General features: G+C 40.2%; 1 protein-coding gene across 10 annotated transcripts in view; it reads left to right on the top strand.

The window, feature by feature from the left end:
* EPS8 (EGFR pathway substrate 8, signaling adaptor) overlaps positions 1 to 13,768 on the top strand; it is a 247,205-nt gene extending 233,437 nt beyond the window's left edge. For all 10 annotated transcript variants that reach the window (XM_082850613.1, XM_082850621.1, XM_082850619.1 and 7 more), the window contains 3 exons: positions 8,079 to 8,259; positions 9,727 to 9,856; positions 11,598 to 13,768. In XM_082850613.1, coding sequence (XP_082706739.1) covers positions 8,079 to 8,259; positions 9,727 to 9,856; positions 11,598 to 11,711 — 425 coding nt within the window. In that variant the 3' untranslated portion in view covers positions 11,712 to 13,768. The remainder of the gene's footprint in view (positions 1 to 8,078; positions 8,260 to 9,726; positions 9,857 to 11,597) is intronic.
* Positions 13,769 to 18,790: the final 5,022 nt, after the last annotated feature.

The following is an 18,790-nucleotide window of genomic DNA, read 5'->3' as shown; positions in this document are numbered from 1 at the left end:
ATCCTTGTCTTTTTCCTGATCCTAGTAGAAATGCTTTCAGTTTTTCACCATTGAGTATGATGCTTACTGTGGGTTTGTCATATATGGCCTTTATTATGTTGAGGTAGGTTCCCTCTATGCCCATTTTCTGGAGAGTTTTTATCAGAAATCGGTGTTGAATTTTGTCAAAAGCTTTTTCTGCATCTATTGAGGTGATCATATGGTTTTTATTCCCTAATTTGTTAATGTAGTGTATCACATTGAATGATTTGCCTATTTTGAAGAATCCTTGCATCCCTGGGATAAATCCCACTTGATCATGATGTATGATCCTTTTAATGTGCTGTTGGATTTTGTTTGCTAATATTTTGTTGAGGATTTTTGCATATGTGTTCATCAGTGATACTGGTCTATGATTTTCCTTTTTTGTGATATCTTTTTTCTGGTTTTGGTATCAGGGTGATGGTGGCTTCGTAGAATGAGTTTGGGAGTGTTCCTTCCTCTGCAATTTTTTGGAAGAGTTTGAGCAGGATAGGTGTTAGCTCTTCTCTAAATGTTTGATAGAATTCACCTGTGAAGCCATCTGGACCTGGACTTTTGTTTGTTGGAAGATTTTTAATTACGGTTTCAATTTCATTACTTGTGATAGGTCTGTTTATCTTTCTAATCCTTCCTGTTTCAGTCTTGGAGAATTGTACCTTTCCAGGAATTTGTCCACTTCTTTGTGGTTGTCCATTTTATTGGCATTTAGTTGTTTGTAATGGTCTCTTATAGTCCTTTGTATTTCTGCAGTGTCAGTTGTGATTTCTCCATTTTCATTTCAAATTTTATTGACTTATGTCCTCTCCCTTTTTTTCTTGATGAATCTGGCTAAGGGTTTATCAATTTTGTTTATCTTCTCAAAGAACCAGCTTTTAGTTTTATTGATCTTTGCTATTGTTTTCTTTGTTTCTATTTCATTTATTTCTGCTCTGATCTTTATTTCTTTCCTTCTACGGAATTTGGGTTTTCTTTGTTCTTCTTTCTCTAGTTGTTTTAAGTGTAGGGTTAGATTGTTTATTTGAGGTTTTTCTTGTTTCTTGAGGTGAGATTGAATTGCTATAAACTTCCCTCTTAGAACTGCTTTTGCTGCGTCCCATAGGTTTCAGGTTGTCATGTTTCGTTGTCATTTGTTTCTATGTATTTTTTTGATTTCTTCAGTGATCTCTTGGTTATTTAGTAGCACACTGTTTAGTATCCATGTGTTTGTACTTTTTACAGTTTTTTTCCTGTAATTGATTTCCAATCTCATACCATTGTGGTCAGAAAAGATGCTTTATATGATTTCAACTTTCTTAAATTTACTGAGGCTTGATTTGTGACCCAAGATGTGATCTATCCTGGAGAATGTTCCATGCGCACTTGAGAAGAAAGTGTATTCTGCCACTCTGGGTGGAATGTTCTATAAATATCAATTAGATCTATCTGGTCAGTTGTGTCATTTAAAGCTTGTGTTTCCTTATTTATTTTCTGTTTGGATGATCTGTCCATTGGTGTAAGTGGGATATTAAAGTCCCCTACTCTTATTGTGTTACTGTTGATTTCTCCTTTCGTGGTTGTTAGCATTTGCCTTATGTATTGTGGTGCTCCTATGTTGGGTGCATAAACATTTATAATTGTTATATCTTCTTGGATTGATCCTTTGATCATTATGTAGTGTCCCTCCTTATCTCTTGTAACAGTCTTTATTTTAAAGTCTATTTTATCTCATACAAGTATTGCTACTCCAGCTTTCTTTTGATTTCCATTTGCATGAAATATCTTTTTCCATCCCTTGACTTTCAGTCTGTATGTGTCCCTAGGTCTGAAGTGGGTCTCTTGTAGACAGCATACATATGGGTCTTGTTTTTGTATCCATTCAGCCAGTCTGTGTCTTTTGGTTGGGGCATTTACGTTCAGGGTTATTATCGATATGTATGTTCCTATTACCATTTTCTTAATTGTTTTGGGTTTGTTTTTGTGGGCCTTTTTCTTCTCTGTGTTTCCCGCTTAGAAGAGTTTCTTTAGCATTTGTTGTAAAGTTGGTTTGGTGGTGCTGAATTCTCTTAGCTTTTGTTTGTCTGAAAAGCTTTTGACTTCTCCATTGAATCTGAATGAGATCCTTGCTGGGTAGAGTAATCTTGGTTATAGGTTTTGCTCTTTCATCACTTTAAGTATATCCTGCCACTCCCTCTGGCCTGCAGAATTTCCACTGAAGTCAGCTGACAACCTTATGGGGATTCCTTTGTATGTTATTTTTTGTTTTTCCCTTGCTGCTTTTAATATTTTTTCTTTGAATTTAATTTTTATTAGTTTGATTGATATGTGTCTTGGTGTGTTTTTCCTAGGGTTTATCCTATATGGGACTCTCCATGCTTCCTGGACTTGGGTGACTATTTTCTTTCCCATGTTAGGGAAGTTTTTGACTATAATCTCTTCAAATATTTTCTCAGACCCTTTCTTTTTCTCTCCTTCCTCTGGGACCCCTATAATTTGAATGTTGGTACGTTTGGTGTTGTCCCAGAGGCCTCTGAGATTGTCTTCAATTCTTTTCATTCTTTTTTCTTTATTCTGCTCCTTGGCAGTTATTTCGACCATTTGTCTTGCAGCTCACTTATTCATTCTTCTGCCTCCGTTATTCTGTTATTGATTCCTTCTAGTGTATTTTTCATTTCAGTTACTGTGTTTTCATCTCTGTTTGTTCTTTAGTTCTTCTAGATCTTTGTTCAACATTTCTTGTATTTGCTCAATCCATGCTTCCATTCTATTTCCAAGATTCTGGGTCATCTTAACTATCATTACTCTGAATTCTTTTTCAGGTAGATTGCCTATTTCCTCTTCATTTATTTGGTCTTGTAGGGTTTTACCTTGGTCTGTCATCTATGACATTTTTTTTTTGCCATCTCATTTTTTTTTTTTAATGCAATTGTGTTCCTGTTTTACTGGTCATTTGGCCTGAGGCTTCCAACACTGGAGTTTGTAGGTTATTGGGTTGAGCTGAGTCTTGGTGCTGAGATGAGGAACTCTGTGAGACCTCACTCCGATGAATATTCCCTGGGGTCTGAGGTTCTCTGTTAGTCCAGTGGTTCAGACTTGGAGCTCCCACTGCAGGAGCTCTCCCCAACCCCAGGGTCGCAAATCAAGATCCTGCAAGCCACGTGGGGTGGCAAAAAACAAAAAAAGAGAGAGAGAAAAATAACAAAATAAAAAATAAAATCAGGCTAGGAAACTAACATATGTTAGAAAGAATGTAAAAATAAAAATATAGATGAATCAACAACCAGAAGGTACATCAGTACCGCAATAGTAAAAAAAGAGGAGGAGGGAAAGGAAAACAAAGGGGGGGGGGATGGAAAGACCTTGGCTGTGGAGGGTGGGGCCTAAGTAAGGGTGAGGTTTGGGTGGTGGGTGGGGCCAATGCTCAGGGCCCACAGGGCTGGAAAAGGCCCTGGGGGCTGTGGGCGGTGGGGCTTAGGCTCAAGGAACAGAAGGGGCCCAGGCGTGCCTCCCACCCCAGTCTCAGAGGGCGGGAGACCTCACCTGGGAGCCTAGCAGGCTTCCTGGGCTCGAGTGGGTGGGGCAAATGCCCTCCTCTCCTCTGCTGCTCCTCCGGTCTGGGTTCTGGGAGGGCCCCTCCCGCCTGCCTCTCCTGATCTCCCTGGCCTCCCTCCTATGCCCCCAAGGACCCACGTGGCCTGGAAGGGGGTTTGGAGGGTGGGGGATCGGCCTGGAAGCTCAGCAGACTCCCAGTGCCTGAGTGTGCAGGGCAATCGCCCTCCGCTTCTGTCCCACTCCTCCCGGAGGGCGTCTCCCGCCTGCCTCTCCTGTTCTCCCCTCGGCCTCCTTCCTATGCCCCCAAGGACCCACGTGACCTGGAAAGGGCAGGGGATTAGACTGGGAGCTCAGCAGGCTCCCTGTGCCCGAGTCCAGATACAAGTTTTGAACTATTAACTTTATAGCTGAGATTGGAACTTAAGATTCAAGTTCTCATCTCAGTAAATCATAGCCCTATCTCTTCAGTTGTGGTCACTCTTGATTTAAAGAAAATTAAAAAGAAGACACTGACACTATTACTATTTAATTGTTCTGGAAATTCTGGTTAAATGCAATAAGCACAAACATACTTTTATATATTACTTTCTCCGCTGAAGTATAGCCAATTAAAATTACCTTCTCATCGTGACCTTACCAAAGAACTAATGGAAAACTGAAGTTTTGGAAAAATGATTAGCTCTTTCTGTGCGGCAAAAACAAGTATGCCTGTGCATGTGTGTGTATGAGAGTGTGTGTGCATAAATATAACTGGCAAGTAAATTTTAAAATATTTTTGTGTATTTTTTGAAAAGATGCTTTTATTTTTTTTTCAGACACGAAAGACATAGTTTTGAGATGAGAAAGTTCTGTAAATGTTTTTATTGATTTCCCTAAGGAAAATTTTCCTCTCAGAAACTTTCTTCATTCTTCCCACAAGTTTATAACATCTCCCTTCTTTGTTACGTCAGCGCGGTAATCTTTGACACAGTGGCACTCTTTTTCCAGGCCTGGGGTCAGGGTTCATAGGCATCCAGGCCCAGTTTTGGAACAGTCTGTGGGCTGGGACAGTTTGTTCTTTGTCCTAGTCTAAGAAACTAAGAATAACCTAGTGGGAAAGAGGCATGGTTAGAATACTTTAAAGATAGAGAACCCGCCTAATAATTGTGACTCATCATTTTCAAGTCTGTTTTTCATAAGTCAAAGGGTGACACTGGTATGTAAAACATAAACATATGTCCCCAAATTTACACATGTACTTGTTTCCTTAAACTAATAAAATTTTGCGTTTACTTATGTAATGTTCCTTTTAAAGGTAGCTCAGAAGTATAGTTTGACATTAACTCTAGTCCTTTTTATAAAACAAATATTTTCTTGATAGCTTTCTTTCTTGAGCACTTTTTTGAAGAACATTTCTACTGAACGAATATTGGGGCTTCTCAACAGTCTTTTTAGAACCAAATAGACATGCTTCTTTACTGGTAACCGGGTCTCTTTCAAAATATACCTTTTGTGGTACTTGCGTTCTCTGCTTATGGCCTAGACTTCTGATAAGAGTAAAATGGAAGGAGCTGTAAATTGAATACTCACCCATAAAAATGTTACCAAATAGCTATGAACAAGGGAAAAAAGTCAACAGGCCTATTTTTAAAATGTCACAAGTAGCGAGAACCCGGCTCCTTTTCTGAAGTGTTTACTGCGTTTATTCAAACTAGCTGCTTGGAGCCCTGTGTCATATAAGCTATTCAGTTTGACTTGTAAGATTCAAAAAGGTTCTCTTCATCACTTCTGAAGCTATCAATGCTTCAGTTGTTTTGCATGTCTTCCATTTCCTTTGAAATGTTAGTCCTTTTATATGAGTTTAATCTTTTGTAATCAGAAGTGTTGTTTTAGAAAGAGGTGTAAAGTTCGTCTGGTGTGTTGTTATGTGCTAGAACATTGCAAATGGAAACCAAAACCAGGAACACATTAGAAGAGGTTTTTATATTCCCTGGAAAGAGGTTATGCTGTGGACTGGAAATGATCCCACAGTGGCTAAGTCAACAGATAAGGAGATAACTATTTTAGTGTGGTTATACCTCTTCTCTTGTATTTCTTTGAGATGTACTCCTATGTTGTATGGCAGTGTGACTACATTGTACTGATTTAAAAGAGTTAACTAATGAAATGCATGTCCTGTGTTACTTAAATATAACAATCAATTATATTCCCTCTTACTCTCTTTAGCCCCCTCCTTTCCTCCCTCCCTCCTTTCCTCCCTCCTTTCCTCCCTTCCCTTCTCTTATTTCTCTTCTCTTATTTCTCTTTCTTTTGACTTCTTTCTTTTTCAAAAGGTTTCCTGAGTACTTGAGGCATTAAAAAAATTAGGCTGAAATAACGCTATTGGATTATTTCACACTTTCATTTATTTCCCAGGGGCACCACACACTTTCTAAAAATACTTTCCCTGAAAACAACAATCAGAGCAATGGTCACAAAAGCCTCCTTAGTGACAGGCCACTGCCACTTGCCAAGTAGTTAACTGGATTTTACTATATCAGTTCTTTGCACTTAATTCTTGAAGGTGATATACAAATAACGTATCTGTGTGTGCGTGTGTGTGTATCTGACTCACACTTTAAATGCATCACTTTATCTGTTATATTGAGAAAAGGATGGAGAGTGAAGAGTGGGTTCATGGAGAGTAGAAGCAGAGAGACCTGTAAAAAGGCTGGTGGCTCAGACCAGGCTGCTAATAGAAAAAAATGGAGTGAAGTGATTGGGCTGTGTGGTGTATTCTAATGGTAGGACCGACAGGATTTGCCGATGGAGTGGATATAATCGAGGGCAAAGGGGAGTCAGGCATACCTACATGGTATTTTGTTGGGGGAACTGGAAAAATAGAATTACCAAGGTGGGAAGTCTAGCATAAAAGTAAGCTTCAGGAAGAAGATGAGTAATTCAGATGTGAACATGTTATGTTTGAGATAGCTAATAGACATCCAATGAATATATCAAATAGGCAGTTGATGTATATTGGTCTAGAGTTCTGAGGACCAGTCTGGACTAGAGAAATAATTTGGGTAGTCATCAGCTTTTAAATGGCATTTAAAGCCAGGAGACCAGGCACAACAATCATTGATGGAGTGAGTGCAGACACAGAAGAGGTCCAAGGACTGTGGCCTGGAGAGTTGGGGAGATGAGATGAGCATCTGAGAAAAGGATGCTGAGGAGAGGCCAGGAAGACAGGAGGAAAATCAGAGAGTGTGGTGTCCTGAAGGCCATAAGAAGAAAGTGTTTCAAGGAGGGAGCGCCTTCTTCAAGTGTTGTTGATAGATTAAATGAGGAAACGACTGGGAATCAACCATTGGAGTTTAGCAAAATGGCATGGAGGGATGGGGCCAAAAGCCTGATGGCAGTGAATTCAAGAGGAAATTGGAGAATGGGAATTGGAGTCAGCTGGTATAGACAGCTTCTCATGGAGTTTTGCTAAAAGGGGAGCAGAGAAATGGGCAGTAGCTGGCAGGGGATGTGGGGTTAAGAAAGGGCTTATTTAAACATGAGAGAAATAAAATAATAGCGTGCTTGTAAGCGGATGAAATGATTCAGTAAAAGAGGAAAATTGATAACATGGGAGAAGCAGGGGGGAAGTTACTGTCAAAGTATTCAAACAGACAGAGGACACGGAGTCTAGTGCACATGTAGAGGGGCTGGCCTGAGGAGAGTGGAAACAGTTCATCTATAATGTAATAGAAGGAAGGCTGGCAGAGTGTACGGGGGAAGTGCTGGTGGTAAGGAGAGCTGCTGGGGGAACTTCGGGAGGTTTTCTTTTAGCTTCTTTATTTTACTCAGAAATTATGCAAGTGAAATCATCAGCTCAGGGAGAGGACTGAGGGCTGGGAACTGGAGGTTTGCAGAAGGAAGAAGATAGGAAATACTTGTCTGACCATGGACAGTTATACGGTCCCAGGCAGGATTTCTCAACCTGAGCCCCTGTGGACATTTGGGGCTAGATAATTCTCTGATGTAGCAACGTGACCTGTGTGCACTGCAGAATGTTTTGTCCATCCCGGGCCTCTACCCACTGCATGACTGTAGCTTCCTTCCCCCTTGCCCCCTGTTTGTGACATCCCAAAGTATCTCTAGCCATTGCCAGATGTACCCTGTGGTTAAAATTTCCCCCAGTTGAAAGCCACTGGCTTCAGGAAATGTAGTATGAATGTCACAGACCATTAACAGCCCAATGGAGGTTCATGATCGTGAATTTAACATGAGCTCACTCAGCATTGTTGTGTTCTATTTGGCGTGCAGGTGCAGCACAGAATAAACAGAAAGTGAGATTTAACAAGGGTGGGGGGGCTTGCCAGATGAACACAATGAAGAAAGGAGAGACAGGGAGTGATTTTAATAATTGATCACAGAGTTTATACTTGGTGAGGATGAAAGGAAAGATGGTAGGAATACTAGATCGTAAGTCCTGTTGGGGTCAAAGGATTCTTGGCATTGGGGTTCTAGAGAGAGCAACAACTGTTAGGGCTTTCAAAACTAACCTCCTCTGTGTTGGTATCTAGGAAGGAAATCTCAGATGGAGGAAGTGCAGGATGAACTCGTCCACAGACTGACCATTGGTCGGAGCGCCGCCCAGAAGAAGTTCCACGTGCCACGGCAGAATGTGCCAGTTATCAATATCACTTATGACTCCACCCCAGAGGATGTGAAGACATGGTTGCAGTCAAAGGGCTTCAACCCTGTGTAAGTCTCTCTGGGGATACTTTACAGTTCTGTGTGTATAACATGCAGTGTTTTCAATTTGATCCCTAAGATGTCACAAGTGACTCTTAGAAAATGTGAGAACCCGAACTGCACCTGTTTCCATGCTCAGGAAATGACTCTAGCCATTTTTAGCTAAAAAAAAAAAATTGGAGGAAGGAGAAATAACTATCATTTGATGGTACCCTATTTTCTAGATGGTGGTGTCTGTTCATCATTGGTCCCTCGAGCAGTCTCTTGGCAGCTTTGAGGCTGCTGGCTGTCTTTCTGCCTCAGAGGGTCACACAGGCTAGGTCTGTAGTCTTACCTAGACTCCCCAGACCGCAGAGGACATAAAGCAGAACCTTTCCTCCTGCTGCAGCATAGAGATCCCAGGCAAATAAAAAATAGGTGACGTTACTTATTGTAGGTTATAATCTAATAGAGCTTTCCTTTAGGAAAGCCACAGTGAAGTTTCTATTTGTCTATAATTAAAAACTTGTAAACATTTTCTCGTGTATTTGGTAAACATATTTGAATACATGTATTTGAACTATTTGACTAATACATATTCAAGAGCACTGGACACATTATAAACTCACCCAGTGTGACTGAAAACATGAGGTACACTGGTTAGTCAGTTGCTTGGCTACTAGAAAGTTATCCATTCCTTCTACGAAACACCAAATTTCAAGAAATTGGTAATACACAGCAAAGATAATAAACCCAGTTGACTCTTTTTTGACACTTCATGATCAGTGATCTTATATAGCCTCAGGGTCGTCATCATGACCGTCCCCTGTCATTGCCCTAAGCACTCTAGTACCATTTATGAGCTCCAGTGTATGGGACACCTAGAGAAGAGAGGTTGTAGCAGGACCAGAAATCTTTCTTTTGTTTTATCCAGACAATATTTTATTTATTTGTTTGTTTGTTTGTTTGTTTTAATTTTTTTTTTTTTTTTTGCGGTACGCGGGCCCCTCACTGTTGTGGCCTCTCCCTTTGCGGAGCACAGGCTCCGGACGCGCAGACTCAGCGGCCATGGCTCATGGGCTTAGCCGCTCCACGGCACGTGGGATCCTCTCGGACCGGGGCACGAACCCGCGTCCCCTGCATCGGCAGGCGGACTCTCAACCACTGCGCCACCAGGGAAGCCCTATTTTTAATTAGTTTTTATTGAAGTATAGTTGATTTACAATGTTGTGCTAATTTCTGCTGTACAGCAAAGTAGCTCACTTGTACACCTGTATGCATTCTTTTTTATATTCTTTTCCATTATGGTTGAGCCCAGGATATTGTCTGTAGTTCCCTGTGCTATACAGTAGGGCCTTGTTGTTTATCCGTCCTCTATATAATAGTTTGCATCTGCTAACCCCAAACTCCCAGTCCATCCCTCCCCCTTGGCAACCACAAATCCAGACAGTATTTTTAATGCTCTATTTCCCTCTTTTCCTCCTTTTGTTTTTTCAGAACTGTCAATAGTCTTGGAGTATTAAATGGTGCACAACTTTTCTCTCTCAATAAAGATGAACTGAGAACCGTCTGCCCTGAAGGGGCCAGAGTCTTTAGCCAAATTACTGTACAGAAAGCTGCATTAGAGGTACGACTTCTCAACCTAAGGTGGTGTTTTTCTGCATTAGTCAAGAGTATGGACTGCAATTTGAAAGCTCTGGAAACAGTATTTATGTCCATATAGGTCGCTTTCTTTGCCTTTCATGCAGAGCTGAATTCAACTCGATTCAACTTTAGTAATCTGTCACTGGAGACCATTAGCGAGCATTTTCAGGGAGATTAATTTGTTATTAGTGCTCCTATAACATGAAGCTTGAGCTCCATATTCTTTTGGATATCTAATGAAAAGCCTCATGTTCTCATTTTACGGGCACTACCTCTGTAGGAATTTTATTTACTCATTTACTTCGGGTGAGTAAGTGACTTAAGAGGCCGGAACTCTTTTACCTGTCCTTAATATTTAGTTTGGAGATTCTAGCAGGTTAGAGGTTGTCAAGTCTTAAAACCGTGGCTGTGTGCCGTAGGCCTGCTTATACATATAAATAATCAGAGGGAAAATATTAGGTGGGGATCATTGCAAACAGCGGGCCCTGAAGAGTAATTCTTTAGTTATAGCTGTTTCTATGAAAGAAAAAGAGTAAATGTTTTCTAGATTGGCTATTCTTAAGGTTTCAATATCCTACTCTACTTAACGTGGGCTGTGTAAGGGTAGTAGTTTCTAACTGTTACATCTCACAGCTCTCAATAGCTTTCATGAAAATTAAACTTAGACTCCAATGAAAGGGTATAGGCTTTGGTGTGAAATCAATACGTAATTATCTCTAGCAGGTTTATTGTATAAATTCAACAGTTAAATAACTCAGTAAAATAGCTTCGTGCATACAACCCTGCAACCATTCTCACTCAGGAGAAATTATATTTCCCTTGGAAATTTTTCCTACGACATAGTCTATATTAGACTTTTTGTATATTGAATGTGAGTCGGGATTATATCTTTTCTGAGGCAGTTTTGTTACCATTATACCTTCTAATTTTGTTGAGAATGTATAAATTCCTCCTTAAGGATTATGATAGAAAGTTCCATATTCCTAACCTTTCTGAATTCCTTCAGTCCAGACTCCCTATCACTGTCATTTCTCCTGACTTCCCATGTGCTCGGGGCCTCTAGCTCCTGTTCCTCTGGATGTGAATTAAGGCAGAGACTTCCTACCTGAGGTGCTTTGTCTTCCCCAGGCACCTTCCCATCATGCCCTTCCCTTGCATCTAGTTCATGGTTCGTATTACTCACCTGTGTTGCCAGAGATTTCTGTAGATGAGAGAGGAATAAGGAGGGTGCATAGGGACTGTAGGCCAGGTTTGGAAAGGACAAAAGCCAACAAGATGTCAGAAGGTCAGAACCCTTTGGTATGAGGAAACTTGGTGTCTTCCGAGCCCAGTCTCTGGGCCTGATTTAGAATCCCCTAAGGTAGATAGATGAGTATCTTACTTGACCTAAAGAGCGTTCTTTGATAATTTACCATCTTTTTGTGCTTCTTGTACAATCTCTTCTTTCCCCCAGGGAATCTAGAGCATTCCACATGCATTACTGATTTATCTTTAACAGGTTCAAGTGAAAGGCATGGTGAATGAATTGCCTTAAGACAGTGTAAGTGAAAATGTGATGTTAGTAAAGTCCAGCATCATCACGTATATGAAGGGCGGCCTTCAGTTTTCCCCTTAGAGACATGAGAAGAAAAACACAGAGAACTTTTAGCCTAAGCCGTTTCATGACATGATTTGCAGCCTCACAAACCAGTAACCGTCTCGTCCGAACCATGTTTGTTTTTCAGGATAACAACGGCAGCTCTGAGTTGCAAGAAATCATGCGAAGACGACAGGAAAAAATCAGTGCTGCTGCTAGCGATTCAGGAGTGGAATCTTTTGATGAGGGAAGCAGTCACTAATTAGTTTTTAAACTCCATTATTCTTGGCATTATTCCAACATGCTTTGTTTTAAGAAGCCATGAAGGGAATGTCAGATTCTCATTTCTTGGTGTACAGAATTTATCGCCATAAAGAAACAACGCAAACATAAGTAAGCAGACGACTTGCTCCTGGGCCCGTTATTTTTATTAAAATGAAAACATTTTAAACAGAATTTCTCACCTGGGGAATATTTTGCCTACTTTACCAAGGTGAGGTTTCCTTTATTGGATTAATTATTTCATCCCCATCTCAATGCCTAAGCAGACTTTTTTTTTTTTTTTGACAGTGGTGAGTTTATTTATTGCAACAAAACAGAGATATTGCCCATGATTCAAAATCTAAACAGTTTCAGTTTTGCCTGTGACTATGGTAGGTATCATCCAGGGTGTAGCTTAGTTTAGGCTAGCCTCTGCTTACTTAGGTCTCTTCTTCAGCATACTCAGTAATAGAATGTTTAGATTTATTTAAAGTTCTTAATGCCAACAGTTTTTAAAAAAGATTAAAACATTGAATGAACTGTAAAATGCAGCAAGGCCTTGGACATACAAATAGAAACCTTTGGAGCATCCCCGAGACATTTTATCTGTCGTGGCTCTGTTGATCACAATTCCTTGTATAGCTTGTATTTTGATTCCGTTTATATTCTTCTTCTTATCTATACTGTGTTCTTATATATGAGAAGGCACAAGTGTAAAAGAGGTCACATACATTCCAACTCTGTCACAGGAAATAGCCTGCATTGGTGTGTGTTACAGTATTCTGCTAAATGAAGGCCTCAGTCCTGAATATTGATATACGTAGTTAAGAGCAAATTGGGGCCATTTTATGAGTTTATCTGTGTCAAGTTTTTCCGGTAATAAGAAATAATATACACATATTTTAATCCTGTGAAAGATTCTAGGTAGAGAAAAGAAAGAGACTTAACCTTCAACAAATGTTATTTTTGAAAACATGATTTTTGTCATTAAATGTTATATTATTTCACATATATAAAACAGATGTTATGTAAGAATGTTGTATATTTTAACATAAATCCATTTAGAGAGATTATCTAGATTCATTAATTTTCATAGTGCCTTTTTCACATGAGTCAGCTGGAAAGTCTGCAATAAACAGTATTTGCCGTACATTAATAAATGGCTTCTGTCTCGTTGGCAAAAGGGACCTTTGGCGTGTAGAGTGGGGATCAGGGTTGCATGGAATGGGAAAAACAGAGGCCCACGCTCTTCCTCTTTTTTTTTTTTTTTTAACTGATTCCCAGTGGAGTTCTGAGTGGGTAGAAACTTCTCTAGAATACTTTCTTCAGTTGTTTCTCTTCTTTCCACCTCTCTTATTTCATCATCTTTTCTTTTACCATCTAGTAAAAACAAACTTACACACCATTTGTGATTACAAAGTGCTTCCACATAAACGCTTTGTTAGAGATCTACAATAATCTGTGAGTTGTATTTTATAGATGAGGAGGCTTAGCTTCCTAAAGGCTAACTTTCCCCAAATCATGAGGGATATGAGAATCTCTTGTCTTCCATTTCTCAGTCTCTCCGTAACGTCGTCCCTTGGACAAAGTGAGGCAAACATGAGAATAATAATTATTGTAGATCCTTCCCATTTCATAAGCACTGATGCACATTTATAACTTAGCCCTTATTGAAAATCTCTGAAAATGTAGGTATAAGACAAAAGAAATTGGCATGGAAAAGTGAAAATAACCTGTGTGTAATATAGCATATCTGACATGAAAAGAATTGGTATCATTTATAAGTATGTCTTTATGCTATAAAATTCCAAAGGAAAATATCACCAAGGTAGTAATTGCAGGAAGTAGTTACCTTCCTCTGGGATGTGGAGACCAAGAGAAGACTTGGGATTAATGGGATTTAAAAACTTGAGGGAGAGTTTGTATCCCAACATCTGAGGAGTTAGGCCACTGGGATGAGAAGTTTGGAGGAAAGACGCCACAACTGGTAAACCTCGGAGAAGGGGGCACAGCCTAACGGGTGCTGTTGCCTCAGGAATTCAGAAAAGAATTCAGCGGAAGAAATAGTTCAGCAAATCCATGGAGCTGGGACTCAGACCTCAGAGGAGAGCAGCCCAGGCAGCTTGTACTGGAATTTCTGAGAGGGAACAAGGAGGCTGCTACTGGGATTGCGGGGTCACTGGAACCTACAGGCAATCAATCACTACTTATAGAGTGAAGAACTATTATTAGGGTGATGTTGATAGAAACAGGAAATAAAGCAGAAAAAAAGCAAGTCCCTTGTTTCCTCTCTAGCTTCCTGTGTCCCTGTAGCACACTTTTTGGACAGAATCTATTGGTCATCCACCTGGCAAAGCCCCAGATCACAAAGGTGGGAATAAAGGGGTAGATTGGAAACTGAGAGAACAGCTCAAGAACCAACGTGTTTCAACTCTGGCTACTTAGCTTATATGTGCACTCCTCTGTACATCTTTGAAATTCTATAAAATGATTTTAAAAAATGTTTATACTTTTGCCCAAAAAGATGCAATCATCCTTCTCTGTTGTTTAAACAGTATTTAACATAAGGAATTGGTTAAACACGCAAAAAGGAAACACTGTGATACCACAGAGGTAGTAATAATGGGAAAGCAACCCCCATCCCTTGGGCTAGGGCTGCACAGGGAAGGGGTTGGGTTTATCAGCAATTAGAAGCCTGAAGAAGGAAGGACCCTGGGAGCTTGGGCACAGACCACTGAAGAAGAGGCACTGTCTGGTGTTGGTGCTGATGCCTCGAGACCACAGAGGAGAGATCCCCTGTAGAGCTGGGACAGAGACTTGAAGAGAGAGAAGGTTCTGGACAGTTTACCTCTGAGGGGGTGCAGTGATGGGGTTCTGAAAACTTAGGGGAAAAATCTAGAAATTAGAGTTACCTACTGCTGCTGCCCGAGTGGAGCTCTCATCACTGGCATTAAGCCATTTGCTTATGGCCTTTGTGTAGTTTGCTGCCTGTTTCTTGATGTTCATTGAGCTTTTGGAGACTGGGGGATTATAGTTTTTACTAAATTTGGTAAAGTTTCAGTCATTACTTTTTTTTTTTTTCTGTCCTTCCTGCCTTCTCTCCTTGGGAGACTCCAATTTCATGTGTGCTAGGCCATTTGAAGTTTTCCCAAGGTCACTGGTGCTCTGTTAATTTTTTATCCAGTTTTTTTTCCTCTGTGTTTCATTTTGGGTAATTTCTATCTCTGTCTTCAAGTTCACTGGTCTTTTCTTCTGCAATTTCTATTCTTTTAATCTCTTCCATTTGTGTTTTTCATCTCATATTAGAGTTTTCATATTTAGAAGTTTTACTTTTTGAAAAAATATCTTCCATGTCTCAACTTGCTCAATATTTCTTCAATTTTATCAATCATATGGAAGCAGTAAAAATATCTGTCTTAATATTCTTGTTTATTAATTCTATCATCTTCATAAATTCTAGGTTAGTTATGACTGATTTTTTTCTTTATTATGGGTTTTATTTTCTTGCTTCTTTGTATGCTTGATAATTTTAAAAGCTCTGGCTGCTTTCAAGATTCTTTTCTGTGTCTTTCATTTTTAATGTAATTTTTAATTGGTTGCCAGATATTGTGAATTTTACCTTTATTGTGTTCGGTGCTGGATACTTTTGTATACCTTTAAATATTATTGTCGTTTGTTTGGGGATGCTATTAAATGACTTGGTAAGAGTTTGATCTTGCCTTTAAGCTTTGTTTGGTGAAACCAGAGCAATATTTACATTATAACTAACTTTATCTCACTGTTGTAGCAAAACCCTTCTGGTTCCTCAACCTATTGTTCCATGAATTATGTTTTCCACTGTAGCAGGTGGTAATAAGGACTATTCCTGGTTCTGCATGAGCTCTGAGAACTGTTCCTCTAACGCTTTCAGGTGGTTCTTTCCTCAGGCTTGAGCAGTTTTCTCATAGGCATGCAACGATCCATCCTCAGCTTAGGACTCTATGGGGACCCTGTGCATATCTCCAGAGCTCTCTCTTCATGCAGCTTTCTCCTCTCTATGACTCTGTGCTGTAATTTTAGCTCCCTTGCCCTTGCCACACTTTAAGCTTTGTCTCCTCAACTCAAGGAGTCTGCTGAACTCCACATGGGTTCTCCCTCCCTGCACTGAAGCTTGAAAGCAATCCCTAGGCAGAAAGCTGGAACAGTTGTAGGGTTTTCTGCATTTTTTTCAGCTTTCATTGCCCAGTGTTCAATATCTTGAAAACTGTTCACATATGTGTGTGAATACATATGTGTGTGAAGCACATATTATTTCAGGCTGGAGGGTAAATCCAGTCCCTCTGACTCCATCTTGGCTCAAACTTGGAGTCACCTTGCTTTTCAAAGTATATATATATTTTTTACTGTATATAGAAATCTAGGTTACTACTTTTTATTCTAGAGCTTTAAAAATGTCAATCCATTGATTTTTGGCTTATATTGTTCCTGATGATAAGTCAGTCATCATTCTTATTTTTTCCTCCGGCTGCTTTTAAAATTCTTTTCTGTATCTTTCATCTTCAGCAGGTTGATTATAAAATCGATGAAGGTGGTTTTCTTGGTGTTTATTCTATGTGGAGGTCAGCGAGTTTCTGGATTTTTAAGTCAGTGTTTTCCTATTATTAGAAGCGCTTTTTCCTTACAATGTTTTTTTCTGCTTTTTTTTTTCTTTTCTTCTCTTCAGACTTCTATTACATGTATGTTAGGTCAGGTATCTTACTATACCCCAAAGATCCCTGATTCTCTGTTAATATTTTAAAAACCCATCTCTTCCCTATTCTTCAGATTGGAAATTTATGTCAATATGTATTCAGCTTCACCAACTCTTTTTTTCCCCACTGTGATCTGTCTTCCAGTATGTGTTGGGTCAATCCAGTGAATTTTCTTTTCAGTTATTGTATTTTATCAGTTCTAGAATTTACACTTAGTTCTTTTATGTAGCTTCCATTTCTCTGCTGAGACTTTCTGTCTGCTCACTCACTAAAAGAATATTTCCCTTTAATTCTTTGAGCAACTTTCCTTTTTTCCCACAACAAAGAAAGGCTGCTTTATAATCTACCTGCTAAACCCAACATTTGGGCCATCTCAGGCTCAGTTTCTATTGAAACTCAGTTTCTATTGCTTTTTTCTCCCCCACTATGGGTCCTATTTTCCTATTTCTTTGCATGTGTAGTAGTTTTTTATTATATATACTTGACATTGTAAATGACATGTTTTAGATATTTTAGAATATGTTATCTTCCTTGGAAGAATGTTTATTCTTATTCCGGCAATCAGCTGTATATTGGCTGATCACTTTGAGCTTGTATAGCTTTGGTTTTATGCTTTGCTAGGATGAATTATGGCAAGTTCATTGTGTTTTACAAGATCTTCTAACTTGATGGGACTCTATCTACAAACTATCTCTTCTCTGAAAATCTTGTCAGGACTTGATTTCAGGCTTTGCCTGTAGCTATCAAGAGTAGTTTTCAGGGCTTCCCTGGTGGCGCAGTGGTTGAGAGTCCACCTGCCAATGCAGGGGACACGGGTTCGTGCCCCGGTCCAGGAAGATCCCACATGCCATGGAGCGGCTAGGCCCGTGCAGCCGGAGAGTCCATAACAGTGAGAGGCCCGTGTACTGCAAAAAAAAAAAAAAAAAAAAAGTAGTTTTCACAGTGGAGTCCTTACTTCTAAGGCATGCCCTTTTTGGGGGGATGAATTCACAGGATATTTTACATCTCAGCTGGATACCCAAGGAGTTAAACAGCTCTCTTCACTTTTCCTGGGCTGAACCTCTGACGTCTCCCAGCGCAGCGACCTTTCTCAACTTTGCAGTGGCCACTCTGGTAAGCATTGGGTGATGTTGCCTTGTGTGAACTGGGTGGGTTCACTTACAGATTTCTGCAGCCATTCTCTGCACAAATGCTTCCACTCTGGTTCCCCTTTTCAGAATTTCCAGCTGCTTCCAGTGCCCTGAACTCTGATCTATGCCTCCTCAGCTCATCAGGGCTAACTTATTCCTTTTGGATCTTAGTGGTTGCACTGCCTTTGGGGAATTGTCCTCAAATCAAGAGCTCGTAAGTTTCCTTATCCCAGGGATTGTAGGCTTGTACTGCTTGTAAAAGATAACCAGTAGGGCTTCCCTGGTGGCGCAGTGATTGAGAGTCCGCCTGCCGATGCAGGGGACATGGGTTCGTGCCCCGGTCCGGGAAGATCCCACGTGCCGTGGAGGGGCTGGGCCCGTGGGCCATGGCCGCTGAGCCTGCGCGTCCGGAGCCTGTGCTCCGCAATGGGAGAGGCCACAGCAGTTAGAGGCCCGCGTACCGCAAAAAAAAAAAAAAAAAAAAAAAAGATAACCAGTAAATTGTATCTCTTTCCCTCCCCTGCCCTTAAGAGGCACTGGGTCATGGGAAGCTAATGTGAGAGATACTCTAATCACTTAAAACTATTCCTTTCCTACTTTTCTCTAAAAAAAAATTATAGGAAAGTTTGAGATTCATTTGTTTTCTAAAATTAAATTTATAGAGGCTGAGTTGCTGCTGGGTGGATATCTCACTAGGCTTGTTCTCTCTTTCTTCTCAGTGCTTACATGGAACTATATCGGAAAGTTGTACAGACTCAATAAAGGGATTTTTGTAAAGACTGGTTGTTTCTGGGTAGGAAAAGACAATATTCGTTCAGTAAACGTTTTGTAAGTGTCTGCTTTAAGAACTGGGTGTTCAGAGAGCATCCTAGATGTAGCCTCTGCCATCAGAGAACATACAATCTAAAGAACTGTTTGCTTCTTGCTGTATTTATCCCTGGTGCTAGTCTTATTGGTCTCCTGGGGCAAAATTACACCCTAAAACCACCTAAAATGAGTGCTGACTTCCCAGAGGCTGTGATTTTATACTTGTGACATTTAGTTTTTCCCAGAGGCACGCTTTTAAGTTAGTCTGCTCAGAGATCTTTGTAAGGGTTGTGTCAAGGGCTCCTGGGAATGAATTAGGAGGGGAAGGCAGTTACCATTTTACCACCCTTCTCTTGAAGCTTCTTCTCCTTATTTTAAACAAAACATAACATGCTCAAAAAAGCTGTGGTTGC

This window comes from Leucopleurus acutus (assembly GCF_964270905.1).
Source record: "Leucopleurus acutus genome assembly, chromosome: 11".
Classification (NCBI taxonomy): Eukaryota; Metazoa; Chordata; class Mammalia; order Artiodactyla; family Delphinidae; genus Leucopleurus; species Leucopleurus acutus.
The sequence above is the reverse complement of the archived record's forward strand: the minus strand, read 5'-3'. Positions and strand labels throughout refer to the sequence as shown.